At 45.6% G+C, this 20,786-nt stretch overlaps 1 protein-coding gene across 1 annotated transcript in view; it reads left to right on the top strand.

The window, feature by feature from the left end:
- The window catches only part of pcxb (pyruvate carboxylase b), a 60,296-nt gene that overhangs the window by 12,475 nt on the left and 27,035 nt on the right, over window positions 1-20,786 (top strand). The window contains exons 2-5 of the mRNA XM_076139908.1: window positions 11,009-11,204; window positions 11,292-11,381; window positions 15,436-15,657; window positions 19,187-19,343. Of these exons, the coding sequence (XP_075996023.1) occupies window positions 11,009-11,204; window positions 11,292-11,381; window positions 15,436-15,657; window positions 19,187-19,343 (665 nt within the window). The remainder of the gene's footprint in view (window positions 1-11,008; window positions 11,205-11,291; window positions 11,382-15,435; window positions 15,658-19,186; window positions 19,344-20,786) is intronic.

Here is a 20,786-nt window from a genome sequence, read left to right as displayed (position 1 = left end):
CCATCGATACAGAACGGACAGTTTTATATTTATTGACAAGAGATGTTTGTTGGCAACGTACAGAATACAGATTTCTCTCCGATTTAATTAGACCTGGCAACAAGAAGAGTCCAGCAATAGGGTGTGTGTGTGTGTGTGTGTGTGTGTGTGTGTGTGTGTGTGTGTGTGTGTGTGTGTATTTTGTCTTTTGTCTGTAAGTTTTTCATTTTAACTAAAATCTGTTGAAGAAACTGTTTTGCTTTCATGAAATTTCTGTTTGTTCCATGATGTGTTATTTGTGTAAAATGACTCACTGAGTTTGTGAGACACGCCGGCTAAATTTAGGCAAACACACTCTCAGACAAACGTGTCACACATAACCGCCGGTGCCAAATGCAAACACCCTCACAAATGCTTCACACAGGTGTACATCTGCCATACAGCTTCACACTCTTATTTGGAACCCCCACACACACGCATGCTTACACACTTGTAGATGGCATGATTCAACACTTGCCTCACCCAAAAATGTTCTCATGAGTACATGGATAATTCACACACACACAGACACACACACACAGACACAGACACACACAGACACACACACAGAAAATAACAACCCACAAATCAGGATGTGGCTGGTATAGCAAGCAATTACTCAGGCACGCCTCTCACAAGGCCGGGTAACGCCTCAGTGTGCACACAAACATTCACGTGCAAATTCGCTTAGCTGTCAGGGGTAAATGGTGTGGAAGTTGAGATCGAAGGGCAGACTCCCTCTATTTGTCTCAATCTAGGGCTAATGAGAGACAAGGACACGCTCACACACACACACACACACACACACACACACACACACACACACACACACACACACACAGCTCAAACACCTCTTATATGTCATTGTGCTTGTGTTTATTTCACCAGCATTTGTAATTCCGTCTCCACCTCTGCTCGGCTGTTCACTCTCCATGGGCAGCAGTCGGTGAAGTGAGCTGAGAACATGCTGGGCCTCATTTGTCCCATGGTGTTCAGTGTAGCCCCCCCCCCCTTCCCCCCTCCTTGACTGATATGCTCACTCATGCTTTTGAGGGGAAAAACACGAGGTCCAAATAGTTTGTATGAGGTGCTGCTGGAACTTTAACATACAATTCAAAATACATATTAAGTACATATTAACCTTAACTTCCTCTTTGTCACAGTAACTCGTTGCATTTCTGCATCAAATCCTCCGTTTTCCATTTACATTCAGAGTCCTTCCCTCATAGCTCTGCTGAATGTTCCCATATCCGTGCTCCGGTGATGAATTCAGCTCACGTTTGCAGACGCCCCCTCCTACATTGGGTCACAGCGTTGGAATTCCCTTCCAGTCTTCAACCTCTAACCCAGGCGCTCTGTCACACCGATGTTTGAAAGATGTCTAGTCAGTAAGTGACACTGGAAGCACAGGAAGTCGGTCTGTCGCCTCAATATCTTTAGTCGATCGCAAATCAAGTGTGAAGTCGAGAGAGGAGTGTGTGACTCACTCGACACTGAGCGGCTGGACTGCTGAATGTAACACCCGCTGCCGTTAGGCCTCCAGTGGGGAAGTATAATTGAATAACGTGGCGTTAGTTTGTTTAAAAACGTTTAAAAATATCACTAAAATGTAAAGACTATAAGATATGCGTCTGTACTTGATTGTAAAGCCTCTGTAAGCACCTGAGTCACATCATGTTTACACAATTTGTTTCCATTGTTACAGTCTTAGTCCCATTATGACTGAGTTATTGTATATGTATGTAAATGTAAATCCCTTTCAGCACCACGGTCAGCGCTCATTTCCAAGGCGAGACCGAGGCGCACACCGTCGACATCACACACACACACACACACACGCGGCAGGACGACTGATTAGATGCTGTTTAATAACTAAATGTGAGCGGCTTTAAACCCTCAGACAAACATGATAACACACTGAAGATATCTCAATCAATAATGCAGGACGCTTCCCGAAATAAAGGCGGTCACAGCCAGCGCGGCAAATAACAGGCAGCTGTAAGTCATTGTGCTCTCTGCTCCCATTTTCACTGAAAATGGAACGTTGGGTTTTAGGATTAAGGCTCCGTGCTGAGATGTACACAGTAGGAATGCATCAAATAGGGTCTTACTGGTTCAGTCATTGTGTTGGAGAGCTTTGTAGTATACTATAGGACTGTATGATGTCATCGTAAGGGAGATGGTAATGCTTCTTGGCTCCGACATGACTCCAAGAAACCTTTAGTGATTGAAATGGTTTCAAAGGGTACAGGAGGAGTGTAGGCGTTGTATATAACATGGAATTGTTTGGTAATTAGAGTAATATGATACAAATTGATTTGAGTTTGTGTCGTCCTCATGTGAACCAGATCTTTGTCTCTTTTGTTGCGTTTTCATCTCTGTCTGTGTGTCTGTGTGTCTCTGACATAGACATATTTGCCAGTTCATGACTCACTAAATAGGCTTATTTTGTTGCATTCACGTTGCCGCATGTAACCTGCAACACAATGGATCAGGTGTTTCGCTGTGTGACTCATGATTGAAGCTGGCGATACTGGGTCAAGAATGTTGTGTTTCACGTCTTCTTCTCCCTGCACCTCAGTCGACTCCTCTGTGCTTCTTCCTTTTTTGTGCGTTCCCTTCCCAGTTGCCTCGGTGCACCCAGGGAAGCTCTGCCTCTTTGTCCACACCACCTTTACCGTTTGTATTATCTTGGCCTGCTGGTCATTTAACACCTCAATTGATTTTCCTTTTCGTTCACTGCGCCTCACTCAGACTATTTGAACCACATAAAAAGAGGCCGGTGGCTGCATACATCACATACATAAAACAAGACTGCTACTGCATGTTGTTCTTTATAGCTTTACCACAGCCTCAGGGAAGCTTTAAAGTAAGACTCACACCCTAGCATGAGTCACAGGTGATGCAGGACCACAGATGGAAGGAACCTGATATCGGGTAAAGGTTTGTTGTTTGGCAGGAAACAGAAGTAAGAACATTGGATTATTTTCAAATATGGAGTCAAAGGCGTATTGTAAGATTGTAAGCCAGGCATCTTTACTTCGTCTGCAGATTTGAAAAAAATAAAGTCCGATCTTGTTGCTTCGATGTTATCACGTCATCAGCTTATGCAATAAGTGATTTGTAATCAGTAAATTGTGATCAATTACATTAAGATCTTCTTTCCAAAGCTGCAGCATCACAAATTGTCAGATCTGACAGCAGCATGAATAATTCCATGTTTCCTCTCCCGGTCTGAAAAATGTTGAAAAACTTTTTACTTTTATCTCTTTCAGCTGTGTGTGTGTGTGTGTTTCTGTGTGTGTCTGTGTGTGTGTCTGTGTGTGTGTCTGTGTGTGTGTCTGTCTGTGTGTGTCTGTGTGTGTGTGTGTGTGTGTGTGTGTGTGTGTTAGTCCAATACAAATAGACCACTGACTCCTGTTGGCGACTTAACATTCACAGCACAGTAGAGGAACCTGGAGCCCAGCTGCAGAGAGAGAAGTCTTAAAGTATCAACCCTTAAATCAAACCTGCTCGTCCGTCTTGATTATGGCAGGGGGATTACAATCCAAAGACAGTCCTCCAAAATTAATTGCCATCAGTGTGGCGCCATCAAAACACATGGCCTGAAGCGTATCCACCACAATAAACTGGCTTCTAAACTCGTAGCCTAATAAATGATTCATCATATATATCCAATTGGAATTCATCATACAGCCACCAGTTTGGAACCTGAAAATGTTTGTTTGGTGGAACCTCAGGGTAACCAAGAGTCCTGCAGTGGAATACAACTACCTAGCTCCCAGAAGTTCAATCCCCTCAATAACCTTCAGAGTTTCAGTGTCTGTCTTGTCAGGGTTTGATAAGTTTTGCCTCTAGACTTCTGCACTCTGCGGGACTTTTAGCACAGCAACACTGCCAATAAAAACAATCGGTGCAATCGCCATCCATCGCCACAAAATGTTGATATTTTGTCCAAATCGAGCCTTTTATCAGGTATCCAAACTGCCTGTGACATAAACTGGATTGTGTGACTGCTCTATGAAAGGTCTGGACACTGATCAGGACGTTGCACCAGAATCTGGACCCTCTGGGATCTTTGTCTCTGCTTTTCTTGTGACCTTGCATTCTGGAAAGCCATTGTTCTTACACTAGAATACCCCTGTATACAGTAATTGAGGACCGAAGGTGCTTTGGACTTACCTGTGGTGGGTCTCCACGTGATTAGGGTGGTAATAGTGTTGACAGAGCAGGAACCCCAGCATGAATTCCTAATGTTATCCCCAGGATCTAAAGGTTGAAGAGCCCCTGCTGCTTTTTACCATTTCCAATCTGTGTGGAGCCTCAGTTCAGCAGGTTGTAGGTTTTGAAGGAAGTTGATGAAAACTCATGGAAGGTGTGATGGTGCGTCATAAACCCCAACACACACCCCCCCCCCCCCCCCCCCCACACACACACACACACACACAATGCTATTCATATTTCTCAATGAAGAAATAATATGCTTTCATTTCTGTTGTCATATGGCAGGTGTTACTTATTCTGGTTGAATATCTCCTTTTTTGTACACGTTTGGCAACATGTACTTTCATGTGAAATAAGCAGACATCTAAACTCTGTGACTGATTTCTGTACCACCAGCCTACTTCTAAAGGGTTCCCTACATACCAAAAAGTTGCAATTTGATTTAATAGGCTTAAGTCTCACGGTCCCTGAAATAGTCTCTGAATCCCAGCTTTTAGCTCGATTAGCATCCTGATTGTTGTCGCAGAGTCTGGGAAACTTGGGAATGCTAAACCCCCATAGAAACCCAGTAGAAACCCTCGGTGTAGTGGTGTTCTGCATGATTGGGAAAAGGAGAACCATGGTCTCTGCCTCAGCCTGCTCAAAGAGAAGCATCGCTGGTCCAGTCGGTCCACTGTCGTAACCCTCAAAGATTATTATTCATATTATGCAATTCCAAGAGAGATTATACAAGAGTACAATAAAGCATGAAGAACCGTAAACACAGTCATGCAGTAGACAATAACATGTAAGACAGAGACGAGGGAGAGAGGGAGGGAGAGAGAGAGAGAGAGAGAGAGAGAGAGAGAGGAGAGAAGAGAGAGAGAGAGAGAGAGAGAGACAGAGAGAGAGAGAGAGAGAGAGAGAGCGCGAGAGATCGAGATTGATTAATATAATCACAATACAAAACAAAATAATCCCATTTCATTTTCATTTCCCATTCCTAGACTACCAAGAAATGGTTGGTGATCACTGAGATGTTAGCTGTGAAAGGTTTTGGTTTGTGAGTAGAGATACAGATTGTATTGCGAGAGAGACGAACCTCATACACGCATGCCGCTGCTGCTGTTTTTCCTTTTGTAGGCACCTTGTCAAAATGTATTTGAAGGCAGTAAAGGCCCCTGGAATTGGATGTCGGGTTTGCGGAATGAGGAACAGTTATCAGTTATAGTGAATGAGACAACAGCAAAAGTGACATGACAGGAGGCAGAGAGAGAAGAAATGGAATGAAACCAGAGAAGCATAAATGTGATATGGAGGTCTTTCTTGTTTATACCACATCTACATAGTGTGTAGTCATCAGAGCTGTGGCCCTGTGGATGCTGACACTTTATTGTGTGCAGATAAGTGCACCAAAGACAATGGCAGCAAGAGACACACACAAAGAGAAAGCATGGCCTTCCCTTCCAAACAAACCAATCTGTGGACCAAGGGTTCACTGACACAAAGACAAACCTTATCAGCTCGCTCGCTCACTCACTGACTGACAGTGTGTGCGTTTGTTCTTGTATGTCCATGTAGTTTACAGTGTTCCAGGGCCTGGGTAGGCACCAGTTTACAGTTTGCTCACTTTTTGTATGCTCTTGCCTGCAGATCCTTTTGGGTTGCTGTCAGTGAAAGGGTTGGGTCGTGTGTGTGTGTGTTTGTTTTGGGTATAAATTGTCTGCTTGAGTAAACAGAAGTGTGTGTGTGTGTGTGTCCTACATGTCTGTGTGTACATTCGTTCCTCAGGCTGTGAGTATGTATGTTTGTGTGTTGATCTTGTTTTATGTGTCCGGTCCAGTGGTTAAGGAGTTAAGGAGTGATGGATGGGGAGAGGGGGAGACGGAGGAGGAGAGGAGAGAAAAGACGAACGACCTGACAGCTCCTCTGTTCAACTCCTAATCACTGAGGGAGCGTGGAGGCTGTGTGTGACAGTGAGAGGCTGTGTTTGTGTTGGATGGAGGAAGACAGAGATCAGCGGGCTGTGCCATGAAGCCAGATTAAGGGGTTAGCTCACTAACTTCAGGCTCAAGTTAGATTTTTTGATGTGACGAAGCTGCCTCTCTTCAGATCGCCCTCTGTCCCCATGGTAACTTTCCCTACACGGCTAGCCTGGGACAAGGCAACTTGTTTTTGAGCCGAAATACCAAGCACCACCTCTTGACCAATCGGGTCCTCTGGAAAATAGTGTCAGTGTTCCTGCAGGATCCCCTTTAACTGGGCGTACTGTTAGGGGGTCAATACACTTAACATGGAATCATAAAATATATACATACACACACACACACACACACACACACACACACACACACACACACATTGATATTAGTGTGTAAAGCTTGTGTAAGCAGTAGAGGTTCACCAAGGCCGTTCAGAGAGCATTGAGTAATGAGGTAAACATATCTGGTCTTTGCTGTTATGATGGCTTTATATTCTTCATAAGCCTCTAATATAAGTGTGTGTGTGATGGTCTGGAGTGAAATATGACAGAAGTGAGCTCACACCTTTATTGGGAGCACGCATGGCGCCGCATTAAGCTGCTGGTAACAAAGTGAGTGGATTCACAGCGTGGTGATGCAGATTGAGCCTGATTGTGGTTTAGATTTTGTCAGACCAGTTTATGCAAACAAGGCAGAGGTCTATTGAGCTTCTCTCCTAGTTTAGACCCCAGCTTTGTAATGCTGGGCATCATTTCAAAACACACAGTACGCTGAGTGTGCTTACAGTGGATGCAGTCAGCGATCAATACAGTACACTACTATGAACTCACACACCCTAAGGTTCATTAGAAGGAGAAGAAGAAGAACACAATGCACACTTTTGTAGAAACTCATATCCACAGAAAATGACAACAAGACTCACTCCTGTTCCTTTCTGCTGAATAAAATGTGTAACTTAAAGTCAAAACAAATGTAGAAGTTCCAATCATGTTGCACTGCGTTCAGGTCAGGGGATCTAAAGCTGCGTTTGAAGTCGCCAATCAGTTCTGCCGTCCTGATCTCCCTACCAGGAGCTTGTTCCACCACCGGGTCCAGGATCAGAGACTAGTCTTGTTTGCGAGGACCTCCGGGAGACGGCGGTGCCAGGGAGGCAGGCGGGTGCCAGCCTAATCTTGGCTTTCCAGGCCTAGCATCAGGATTTTGAACCTGATGTGAGCCGCTGCAGAGAGCCAGCGGACACAGAGCCCAGGACTAAACTGACGTGCAAATGTTTAGACAGGTTGAAGACCACACACACACACTGTGACAGCTGTACACAGGTGTTACTTCCCTTAATCTCCACTCCTCTGTTCAGCGGTTCACCTTCTAGATATTTTCTTACATGAACCCCATGTAGGTTAGTTAGTTTGTAACATTGTTGTGGATGTTGTCAGTAACTAAAGCTCTGTTCAGCTGCCATGGATCAGCCAACAGTCTTGTGCCGATCTATTCGATTGCAGAAGAGTCTGAGGTTCTTTTTAAAGTTGATCTGCTGCAGGGCGGGATGATCTGTGCTCCGGCTCTCATATTGTCCCTCAGTGGGATTGAGATCTGCTTCATTTGCCCAGCATCTGTGTGCAAAAACAAATGTGTAATTAAAAGGGAGTTTGATCCTGGCCACAGACTGCTGTGGTTTCTACACTGAGCTGCAGGAGTTAAGAGGCTCCAAACCACAAACTGTTTGTGTTTTTCTCAACCGTGCAGGGTTTCTCCTCAGCCTTGAATATGAAACTAAACCCCAGCTTGAGTTATAAAAGTGCTGGGGCTAAATCTAACCGAATGCCTCACTGTGCGACACATGGCTGTCGATCTGCCGTGGCTCTGATTATTCTCTTTGCTTCCAGATGAGCCTAATGGATCCTAATGGAACGATGTCACACACACTTACTTACTTATATAGTGTGTGATCTTAGCCGTTATACCACCAACAGGTGAAAATGGAGTCTCAGCCAGGTGTGAACTCCATCCACATTAGTGAGAAAGCTTCTGCCTTTGAGCTCCAAACTGTAGAAGGAAGCTTCACACGCCGAGCCGCTCCAAATATGATTAGTTGCTTAATTTACCCCATTCTGAGTTCTAAGATGCGATCCATTTCACTGCGAAGGGAAATGATCATGGGGCCAGACTGGTAACACCTGTTTGTTCCAATCTTCCCACTTAGAGGCTGCTTTGCATAATGTTGATGAAAAATGAGATCCAATCACATTGCAGACAGATTGCAGACAGGAACACATCAAATAGCTGCTGATTTGCTTTTTCCCCCCAGATACCCACATTGCATTTTAATGTCAGGTTTAAATTCACTCAGTAATAACATTGGGATGTTGGATGACAACACTGGCAAACCTGGAGCAGATAGTAGCAATAATGTCTGCGTTTCAGTTTCACTGTTTTCGTAAATTGCTGAAGACTTTATTTGTTCAGGTGTTTATAGGGAACGTAGCTGCAAAAAAAGGTGGAATTGGCTTTTTGAGAGCCTTCACATGCTCGGTGTTCAGACTCCACGTGTTCGGGGCGGAACTCTGTCCGGCCAACAAACCCGGGACATCGGTGCTTAGCTCGCCGTGTTGCTTTGGCAATCACCAGAAAAGCTGATCGCTGCCACGGTGATAACAACCAGACTGTGAGCTGAGTTGTAATAAAAAACAGAATCTGATGTGTTGAGGTGTGTGAGGATGAAGGCAGCAGCGCCGGGGATCAGCTCCTCACTGGGGAAAAAAAGATTTGAGTCAGTTTGGAGCAAAAATTGAGGCGATGAAAGCCGACACTAGGAAACGTAACCAGAGCTGGCGTGAGCATTATGGTCATGTTGAGTTTACTTTCTTGTCGCAAGTGATACACTAATGTAGCACTTTGAGGTGTGTGTGTGTGTGTGTGTGTGTTTAAAATCTAACAGCATGTGCAAGCCATAATGAGCTGGGTGGAGGAGTGTGGGCTTAGCAGTCAGTGTGCGTGGCTCTGAGAGCCGCAGCCAGGCAGCGGTTACCCAGCATCCAAATCAGCCATGGGACGCCGACGCCGAGTGTGTTTGTGTGAGATACAACATAGTGGGAGGACGGAGCAGATAAATATAGAAGAGGACGGGAAGGGTGAGATGCTCCTGTGTGTGTGTGTGTGAACGTTACACACGGAGGAAGAGTGAGCAGACGGTGTTTCGTGTGTGTGTGTGTGTGTGTGTGTGTCTCAAAGCATCTACTAATCTCTACCCCTATGTTTCCATTTTTCTTCTGTAATTTCAGGTTTTGATAGCTTCCCCACCTGCTCCCGACTTATTCTAGTTTGTTTACACGTGAATTATAGATGAAGGAGACGAGCATCAGACATTAAAGGAGAGGAATTAGCAGCCTGAGCAGCCCAAATGTCAAAGAAATGCCAAAGGCCCCGCACAGAAATACTCCCTGCATGCAAGAAAGAAGAATATATACACTCTACAGTCGTCCTGCACACACACACACACACACACACAAACACAAACATTTACTGCAAATGAAGGTTATCAGAATCCTTTAGATTAAGAGATCAGGTGGACGCTGAGGAGGAGTTTAGTCTTTTGTGTGTGTGTGTGTGTGTGTGTGTGTGTATGTATGTGTGTGTGTGTCTCTCAGTCAGACGCACACACACACACACACACACACACACACTCCTCTAAGATTCCTCCTCTAAGGGGACTAATCAACTGAAGCGATGATGTAAATCTATACCCAGACAAAGCAGATGATGTCTCTTTCTTCCTCTTCTCTCTCTGGTATCAGATTGTTTTCCCTCTATCCTCTCATGCTTTTGTAGCTGGGGGTATAATTTCATCCTGTCTTACCTCAGCGCCTCAGTCATTAAGCCACGCTCTCCCTCTGTCGCCCATTCTTACCTTCTTACTCTCAGGTTTGCTTTATTGGCCGGGGCCGACATCCACCTCCCTCACACACACACACACACACACACACACACACACACAGACACGCTAACATCGATCTCCCCGCCCGCTCCCCCTCTGTCTCAGCGCTGTAATGAGGTGTGTGTTTGTTCCTCTGGTTTATTGCTTGGCTCCACTCTCACAGTGATGGGGATCCGGAGCGATTCTCCCTCAGCATTTATCCAAACACACTCTGGCCTAGAATGTCAGCTAAACGGCTAAACTCTGCTTATAAATTCATTCCGTCTGCGTAGATTTGTGTGTTTGTTTGTAGTTTGTTTTGTGTGTGGGCGTGTGTGTGCGTGTGTGTGCTGTAATGGCGTGGATATACAGTATGTATTGAAGATGGGGGGATGTTTGCTTGTGGAGTTGTTTTAACCCAGTTAAACTGAAGTAGGGGTGTGTGTGTGTGTGTGTGTGTGCGTGCGTGTGGGTGTGGGTGTGCGTGTGCGTGTGTGTGATGTTATGAGTGGCGAGCGTTTGCTTTGTGTTTACCATCATGACTCCTATATATTGGATGTTATGAAAAGCTCCAGATGATGTAAATTTGACACTTATGGGTAAATATTTCTCTTCCTTCCTGCTGTTCTCACACACTTACTGTCACTTACCCGTCCTCGGCGACATCGCAGCAGTCATTTACACACACTGTACATATGAAGCCTGTTAAAGAATATGAACTCATCCTTCTCTCACTCTCATAACGTCTCTCCCCTCTTTGTGTGTCCTTCATGTGTGTGTGTGAACTCACTGTATTCTAACTACAATGCCGAGGCGTTTTAAAAGGGGGTGTGTGTGTGTGTGTGTGTGTGTGTGTGTGAGTGAGACATGTGGATTCATGTGAGAGTGAGTTTAGCTTCCGTTTCTAACCCTCCTTCCTCTCTTTCTCTCCTCTCTCCGTCTGCAGACCAACATCCCATTCCTCCAGAATGTTCTGTCCAACCACCAGTTCCTCCACTCCACCGTGGACACCCAGTTTATCGACGAGAACCAGGAACTCTTCAACCTCAAACCCACGCAGAACCGCGCCCAGAAGCTGCTGCACTATCTGGGTCAGTGTGTATACAGTCCAGACACACACACACACATGATTGTATGTACTGTATGTATGTAACTCTACCTATGTTGCTGTCCTGCAGGTCATGTGATGGTGAATGGACCGACCACGCCCATCCCAGTCAAGGCCAAGCCCTCCTCCATAGATCCCGTCATTCCTCATGTCCCCATGGGTACGTCACTCAAACACATCCAGCCAATCACAGCTCAGCACAGCCAGCCGCATCACAAACGCCCTGATGATGTAATCTAAACTTCATCTTATAACCCCTTACTTTGAGAGCTACTTCACTCCAGATCTCCCAGTAAACAAACGGAGCTGTCCTCATGTGATCTATCAACTTTACCACAACAAGATGACATCATCCTTATTTAATGTACACGTTGCGTTACATTTGGACTCTGCGACACCCGTCAGGATTAAAGGTTCCACTTCCACCCCCCGGAGCAGCCACGGTTAAAAATGCAAACACTTGTGGAACTGCAGGGCACTTTGGGTAAAAGCTCCCACTGAATGACAAATGGGCCGTCCACCCGTCTGATGGCTGCAGGCTGAAAGGACTTCCTAAATGGCTCGGTTGTAGCACTTGGGAGGAAGAAAGGGTTTTGGCCCCAGAGTGCTCTGCTGTGAGCTGTGAGTACCGCGACGAGAGTGTGTAGGTCACGGTTTGCGGAGTCCTCCTCATCCATGATCTGCCGCCACCGCCGTCTCCCAGGAAAAAGGGCCAGAACGACAGAGTCTGGATCTCTAAAGAGCCCCGATGAGCCACTTAGTCTATGTAGTGGAGCAGATCTGTGACGTCTCACTGCATTGGGAAAGGTTAAACCGACGCTGAATTATTAATGAAAGCCTCTTTATTAGATTGATGATTAGACGCCTGCAATTTTTACTATCAAATTCTTCAAAACAACCATTAAAGTAACCAAAGAGACCGGCTGGGGTTTCACTTGATGTCAGAGCTTTTCTGCCCGCTTTGCTCTTTCCCTCCGTCCTGCTGCGCTGCCACGTTTGTTTGGGACCAAACCGCCATGAATCTGTGCATCTACTGTACCTATCTGACATGTTTGTGAGCTTCCTGTTCTGCCTCGCCACCTTACCCAGCATGCCCGGTAAACATCACTTCATAACAAAATAATAGGGAATCATAATCAGGCCTAACTAATCCAATCTGACATCTAAAAACCATGAGCAGTGGAACCGAATGGAATGCAGCTTGTCGACTTATGCAAATCTGTCGTGGGAAGCGATCGTTGCCCACCCCCTTTTTTTTTGTCACGGCATAACGAGTGTGCACGTCGGTGGCGAACAGGTCCTGCACAAGCCCACAGCTTCCTGTTTACTCGTCCATCTCACCTACAGTCGGCAGGGGATGAGGAACTTTACAGGGAGGCGTACCTAAAGCCCAGTAATGAGATTTGTAATGTGCTTATATCCCTTCTTTCATTCGACGGCCGGGATTGAGAGAGGAGGGAGGATTAGGCCTGTATTGTCACGCCGCAGAGGGAGGGAGGGAGGGAGGGAGGGAGGGAGGGAGGGACAGGGGCAGAGGAGGAGAGAGAGGTTACGAGAGGAGAACAGGGAGGGTTTAATCCCTACACGCTGACAAAATGATCAGGCGGACAGAGGGAGGTATGGATGGAGGGAGGCTGCTGCAAGGCCATGAACTTTAGATTGAAGACTTTTATTCACCTTTAGCTGCTGCTGGTTTAGGTGGGGTTTCCTTATCCAAAGGGTTAATCAGCACACACATCAAACTTTAGCCTGTTAGATGTGTGTGCACTCTTTATTAAGAATGAAAAATGTTGTTCAGAAAGATTTAATATCCTCAGTTTGGATCCTGCGTTAACGCCCGGTGTCTCAGCCTGTCGGACATAATGTGAACTGGAACTGCAGAAGAAGAAATGGGCAAAAGAAAAAGAAAAGCTGTTTGTTGTTTACATTTTCTCCTGTTAAAACAAACCTTTAAGTCAGAATCTTCCCTTTCTGAAGCCCGCAGAACCACTGGGTGTGTGTGTGTGTGTGTGTGTGTGTGTGTGTGTGTGTGTGTGTGTGTGTGTGTGTGTGTGTGTGTGTGCGCGCGCTTGAAAGTCGTAGTTAAACTGTGTGAGGGAAAATGAAGTGTATTCATGAATAATGCTGCCAGCCAAACGTTTTTGAACAAGCTGTACCTTGCAGGGATATTTTTACTTTAATTACAAGCAAACTATCAACTTGCTGCATGTTGCCTGGTGTGGAAAATTCACCTATTTCAGTGAATTCAGAAATAGGAGAAGGAAGGAAGGAAGGAAGGATGGATGGATAGATGTCTGGTGTACTTGGTCGTCACCTTATCAAGCCAACATGCAGGTGACGTGTCCAGTAAGATGAGTAGCGGCAGGCACATGTCAACACGGGACGGCGGTATGAGGCGAGGCACTACTCTGAGGTGGAGAGGAGGAAGTAGTAGTGCTGGAAGAGAGCGGAGGAGGAGAGAGCGCAGGTAAGAGAGCTGGAGACACAAACGGTGCCTGCAAGTGGGTCAACTGTCAGGCAGCACGGCCACATGGGAGATGGAGCTGCTGGCTCCTTTGTTTGTGCCTCTTAGGATGAGACACAGGAAGTCCTGACATCTTGTCCGTGTGTGAGTTTACACACGTGCACAGGCCTTTTGGTTCGTCACCATGGTCCCAATTTAAACGCCCTCATTTCCTCCCTATTGGTTTGAATATGTAGCGGATCTCTTGTGTCGTAGGAACTGCATGATACAGAATACATGGACACAGGGTTCTGGGGTGCAAACTATTGAGTGTGTGTGTGTGTGTCTGCATGTGTGTGTGTGTGTGTGTGTGCATGCTGCAGCCCCCTAGTTTGTGTTTCCCTCCTGACTGTTATATGAGACTGAGATGCTGATAAGTTCAAAGTGTCTGGACATGTTTGCTTTGTCAGTGAGAGCTCATGTAGTGTGTGTGTGTGTGCGTGTGCGTGTGTGCGTGTGTGTGTGTCTTCATTTCGCTCATTCTGGCCTAAGAGACAATTATAGCTGAGATCATTTGTTTTCATGGATGAGGTGCAGCGGTAAAAGGTCAAGAGTGAATATTCAACAACGTATATAGAGAGAGAGGAAGAGGAAGTTGGATGCAGAGGAAGAGAGCGAGGGAGGCAGGGCAGCTAAGCAGGCAGATAGTACCTCATTAACTAGTCTTATTGATTGATTATTGCCCACAATGCAGCAAAAATAGACCTCAATTCCACTTCCCATATTTTAATACCTCTGGCTCCGTTGTGTTTAATAGCCAGGACGAGAAGAGTGCGGTGAGGAAGAGGAGAGGCTTTAATAGCTTGTTTGTTATGGCAGAATCAAGCATCAGTGATGTTCAATTTATCTGGACCATATCCCGCTGTATTAAATTATACATGCCTTATCTTATTTGTCTATGAATGTTTAGAATCACAGCCAAGCGTAACAATCCTCAGGGACGATGATCCGGGTTATTAACCTGTCTGCGGTCTACAGCCTGCACAAGTCTCAGGCGCTGGATTATGAGCGGGACGGAAACATCAGGCCTACATATTTGGCCTCCATCCTCACATTTCCTCCGCAGCCGTCTGGTGGCTTCTGTCATAAGTGTGTCAAGGCCAAAAACAAGTGTGTGAGGGACCAGACACGGTTGAGAAACCAAGCCTTGGACGGACTGAAATGTGTAACCGCATCCTTGCCCCCTGACGGCCTGGAGCCGGTGACCTTGCTCCGTCTCTGGTTTCACTAAACATTAGCAGGATCCCTCATGTCATCCCTCTTGCCTGCATTACATGGAGACCTGTGTTCCTACGACACGCCGCTGGCAAAAATGGACGGGTGGTGCATCTAATAAGCCGACTGCCGAGCTTGTGGGGTTTTTCTAATAGCTGATTAGCCGGAGCCGAGGCCAGCCGGAGAAGCGGTGAGAGGAGACGGCGTCCGTCTCATTAGGAGCACTTATGACAGGCGTCGGCCTCGTTAACGGCACAGTTTAAGGGGGAACTTTGTAAATATGAGCGGTGTACCTGCTCGTCAGGCGCTATGGTGTTGTTGGTGTGAATCATTTATCCTGTCGGACGCTTGAACACTTACAAGATGATATTTTTTAAAGCATTATGTGTTTTGTCCTAGTATCTGAAAAAACCATGGGCACTTTTTTCCCCAATATAATTATTACCAAAGTCCTTTTTTCCCTCAGCTCATTATTTTCCTCTTTCTCTTCCATCAGGTGAGCCTCCAGTAGGTTTCCGTGATGTGCTGCTCCGCGATGGTCCCGAGGGCTTCGCCAAGGCCGTCCGAGCACACCAAGGCCTGTTGCTAATGGATACCACCTACAGGGACGCCCACCAGTCACTCCTGGCAACCAGAGTTCGGACCCACGACCTGAAGTTGATCTCGCCGTTTGTCAGCCACAAGTTCAACAACCTTTACAGCTTGGAGAACTGGGGAGGTGCGTCACTGCGTTTATGTTAAAATACTCTTACGTTTCCTTCAAGTGGCAATCTGACATGAGTAACACTTTCACGTGTTCAAGGGCTGCTGCCTCGTCAACCCTACTCGCTTCTCCGTGCACGAGTCTCCCTAGTCTTTCTTTAGATCCTTTGACTGTTGCTCTTCAATCATTGGCCATTGAAAACATCTTGCTCATCTCTGTCCTCTGCCAGAAGGGAAAGAATCCGATGAGTGTTCCTTTTACCTCATCAGAAATGAACGGTGACAATCCCACCTTATTGAAACCTCCGGGGCTACAAGCAGCCCCACGGTGTTCCTGTATAATATGCAATTACTATAAATGGTCCAGAGAGGGAGAACGGGCCTCTTGTTTGAGCAGTTATGATGAAACCAATTATGAGAAGTTCCTGATAATGTTCTTATATGAAGTGCAGTTGTTATTAACTGCTTTCTCACGTCTGAACATGAAGGACACGCATATTGCCAAAGAGATGTACACGCAGAACCTCCAGGGGTTGAGACGTTGAATTCAGTGTTCAGTCACACAGAGGCGCTCGGGGCCATCGTTCCTATTTTACGGGGAGACGTTGGAGCGCTCTGAGCTGATCGCACAGCAGGTTAAAAAAAACAAAGGTATGAAGTAAAAAATGGCTTCTGTTTCAATGAAAGAGCTCGGATTTACATAAAACAACAAAGTGAGAATATTAGGAGTCAAACTGAGATCAAAGTCCTGCTGGTGTTCTATCCGAAATGGTGCTACATGGCTAAGCTATGCTGTGTTTAGGGGAGTGTACTACACCACAGGATTCCCATTACCCGTGTAAATCCGTATTTATGTATGACCCCCTCCCTACCGTTTGATGAATTATGTCCTTATGTGCTGTGAACTGCCACACACACCACCGCCAAGAATATTCTTTGAAAAGCCTCTGTTCTCTGTGTGATTTGTTTGAACCAACAGGAGGAAGGGAAGGTGCTTAGACTAAGGGACATAATTGCCTTAAGAGCATCCGTTTGTTTCTCTTTGAAAAACTTACCAATTTACAACGTGGGCAGTGATGTCATTGGTTTGTGTATTAGACTTAAACAGGCTTCTGTGCAGCATAATGCATCATTATTCTTAACTGAGCAGGCAGTGAGGTAAAGGCTTAATTGGAGAACATTGTTTGTGCCAAGGATCCTGTTGGTTGGTCTCATCTGGTCTCTAAACTATATCTGGCCAGATGAAAAGTAACTACTCCTTAAATTCTTTTCTCTTACGCACTCAAATCACTAATGTCTGCCTGGCGGTAAGTCTTAAATCTAATGCCAGAGAAATGTCCTGGAGATGTTCCGTCTTCATAACGGTGTTCCGACAAAGAGAATATGTGCTCGGTCTATCTCTCCTCTGACGGCGGGGTTACATCATTGATAACAGATGTAAAACAAGAGTGGGAGACGTTTGAACCCCTGCTGACATAATGATTCTGTAATGTGCTGATATGATGAGCTCAGTGGCCTAGCATTTGTCTGTGTGTAGTCGGGAAAGGTTGTAGCGGTCGAGCGGATCGCACAAGAGAAATGTGATTTGTGTAGAACCTCTTGAGGCATTGTTAGTCCTTGAATGAAGATGATTGAGTCAGAACTGTGTTTTTCATAATTATTTAAACACGGAATAAAATTTCGGAACAAGGCGCCCTGCGGAGAGATTCCTGCTCAGCCTGGCACATCAAAGCCTTCATCCTTACTACCAAAGGTTGGGTTGAAAGATTTAGAGATTTTAGAGTGTTTGGCCCTTAAACATAAAGCTTTTAACAATCTAAACTAAATTCTGGCCACATGGAGTCTCCGGCGCCACACAAAGTAGACGACCATACCCTGTACCTATACCTGTAAACAGTGCATGAGCTTAAATCATGGAGTAACCATGGGAATAAGCCCTGATACCCCAATGAAAGAGACCAGAGATGGTAATGATCCAAGAGTAGTCCCCTGTGCTTGCAAAGGGAGGTGACCACATGAGTATTAAATGCACTTATCCTGACACATTGTCCCTACGCAGGAATCTGATTTTACAGAAATATCTTAGAAGGGGAATATTGCGTTCACATGTTTCATCTGCTTAGAGGCGAAATGAATCATTGAGGAGATTAAACGTGTGAAAGCCCTTTGAGGATTAAGCACCCCCCCCCCCTTTCCTGATATAGCATTCCTCCCTTTTCCATGGAGATACTGTCCTGTGAATTGGGTTACATAATGAGAATCTATATGGTTCTCCAGATCCGTTTCACAGTTGGCAAATTCATCAGACGATAAAGTAGCAGACCTTTAATTATGTGGGCCTGCTGCTGTGTGTGTGTGTGTGTGTGTGTGTGTGTGTGTGTGTGTGTGTGCGTGTGCGTGTGTGTGCGTGTGCGTGTGCGTGTGTGTGCGTGTGCGTGTGTTTTCAAGGAATCTAGAGAGAGCTGCTGCTGTTACTAGGTGCAAGACGATTAAAGCATGGACGGTGTAAAGGCAGTACAAATAGTCCAGCCTGGCATAAAGGATGAATAGACGATGTAAACATTGATCTGGCAGGATGAAGCCTGGCGGTTGGCTCTGATGTGTCAGGTGCATAACTGCTCACTTAAGCAAAAACGCTGTGAAGGACTGAGATTTATGTGCGACCATATTAAGCTTTAACAATTAAAACCATGGAAATGAATCATTTGTCTTTATCACGAGCTTTTCTTTATTGGCTCAGCAGCATGAAATGAAAGTTGAAATTGGGCGTGTGTGTGTGTGTGTTTGTGTCTTGAGTTATGACCAAACTACACTCGCAACAAAACTCATCATACGCCCCTCGTCAGCAATTATCGTGTTAGAAGTCGTTTTCCCTTCTGATATTTCATGGACTGATGAAGACATCGTCAGGGTAACGGGCTTGTCTCCTTATTTTCTGTATCTCTGTCCAAAAACAGTGCTTAAGGTGGTCATGTGGGAAAGGCTGTCCGTCTTCATTACTGTTATCAAATCATTTCCAAGTGAATTCCGAGCTCCCGCATGAAGTACTCAGCTCAGCATCGTGTAATGGCGTCCCACATGACATCAAACAGCGCCGCTACAAGCCTCTGCCGCTCCCAACTGGTAGTTAAGGAGATGCTGTCATCAGCTGAAATCCAAATTGGAGGAAAACTACATAATTGATAAACAGGATGGGGTTTTTTTTCCAGGGCGTTCCTCTTCAAGCAGGGAGTAAGTGTGTGTAGTTAGTATTCTCCTCAGTGTCCAAATGTAGGAGTGCTCAGAAATGAAATTTAATGACAGTGTTGGATCAGCAGAAAACCACTGGAGGCTTCAATATTTCTAGCTGATATGATAAATGGGCATGAGCTTCACTAATCTACTCCCCAGAAAGGGAAATGAGAGATTGTTATCTGCTTTTTTCCTCTTACACTCAAACATTTCTTCCATGTTAAAGTGCCTTTTAAATGAAATGATGGAATAACGAAGAAAGATTACCTACTGTATGTATGGTCATCCATCAATGAGTGTGTGTGTGTGTGTAGGTGCTACCTTTGACGTGGCCATGCGGTTCCTGTCTGAGTGTCCGTGGAAGAGACTCCAGGAGCTCCGAGCTTTGATCCCCAATGTCCCGTTCCAGATGCTTCTGAGGGGGGCCAACGCTGTGGGCTACACCAACTACCCTGACAATGCTGTCTTTAAGTGAGTCACACACACACAGAAAATCAACTTTCATGTGCACACACTAGCTCAATCTGCATTGAAGTACCTGCTTGTAACCGTGGCTGAAGTCACTGTCAGATTGGTAACAATACAAAGAATTCACCCCAATACACGTCCAACTCCTTTCTTATTGTTCGTATATTGTGTCTGTGTGTGTGTCTGTGTGTGTGTGATGTGATTTAAGTCTTGTAATCAGGTGTTATGCCTGTTGGTGTAGATGTAGCCTAAGTCAGGTCCATGTGGCCCAGATAGTTGTGATTGTGTTCCACCCTGCTGCAGCAGCAGAGAGTTGCGTCCTCTCCACTGGGCTGTACACTAACACGGGTTTACACCAAAACATCCCCTCATAAATGTCAACTCCCTCAATAATGTGAGACAACAGCAGCAGAACACACACACGCACACACACATCCACACATCCACAATGATACACACACACACACACACACACACACGTGCAATCAGGCTCGCAAACCTGTTTCCAAATGGAACGGCAAGCTACGATGAACAATGTATACACACACGCACACACCCACATACCTGCAATCAGTTACAGACACACACACACACACACACACATGTAATTCCCCTCTTCTCAAATGTATTAGTAGTGGCTTTTGGACCAATGCAGCTGTTCCCCCCCTTCCTTCCCTTCTCCTCACTGAATCACACACTTTTCTTTTGTCCATCTATCTATCTCTGATTACACATTTCTTTCCTTTTGTTTTAACATCTCTCTCTCTCTCTCTCTCTCTCTCTCTCTCTCTCTCTCTCTCTCTCTCTCTCTCTCTCTATCTCTCTCTCTCTCTCCCCCCCCTCTGTGTCACACAGGGGGAGTGCCCTCTAAATTTTGCACAATTGTGATTAATGGCTTTGATCTGTTTTTCCTGCTCTCTCCCTAATGTTGCCTGTTCTCCCTCCCTCCCTCCCTCCCTCCCTCCCTCCCCTCCCCCCTCCCTTCCATCTTCCATCACTCTTTCACCCCTGGCAGCTGGAACAAGATGGCTAACTGTCTTCATGAGCAAAATCAAATCAAAGTTTAATTGATCTTATCTAATCGGTTGGGTCACGGTCCACTTTGCAAAGGTGGGGATGTAGAAAATTGGAATCTATAAATGAGAGGAGGACTTAAACTTTTTGGACTTTTCCCCTCCGTGTTTAACTCTGCACACGTGTTGTGTATCTGCTATAAGTGCTGCACGTTCACCGCATTGTCGCTCCGCTCGAGTCGCCTCTCTATTGTAGCGTAGTTAAATACTGGGCCGGCAGTTATGAGGCGCTAAATTTGCGGTGGCAGAACATTAACCATCAGTTTATTTTCCAAAACAAGAGCTGTGTGTGTAAACATCATTCACAGCTCTGCAGCTAAGCTCTCAGCTCAGTTATTAAAGAAAAGCCTGAATATGATAACGCTGTAAAAAA

This window comes from Genypterus blacodes, unplaced genomic scaffold (assembly GCF_046128005.1).
Source record: "Genypterus blacodes isolate CSIRO-AG114 ecotype Tasmania unplaced genomic scaffold, CSIRO-AGI_Gbla_v1 ptg000480l_1, whole genome shotgun sequence".
NCBI classification, from domain to species: Eukaryota; Metazoa; Chordata; class Actinopteri; order Ophidiiformes; family Ophidiidae; genus Genypterus; species Genypterus blacodes.
Note: the sequence above shows the minus strand (reverse complement) of the source record. Positions and strands in the feature narration are given on the sequence as shown.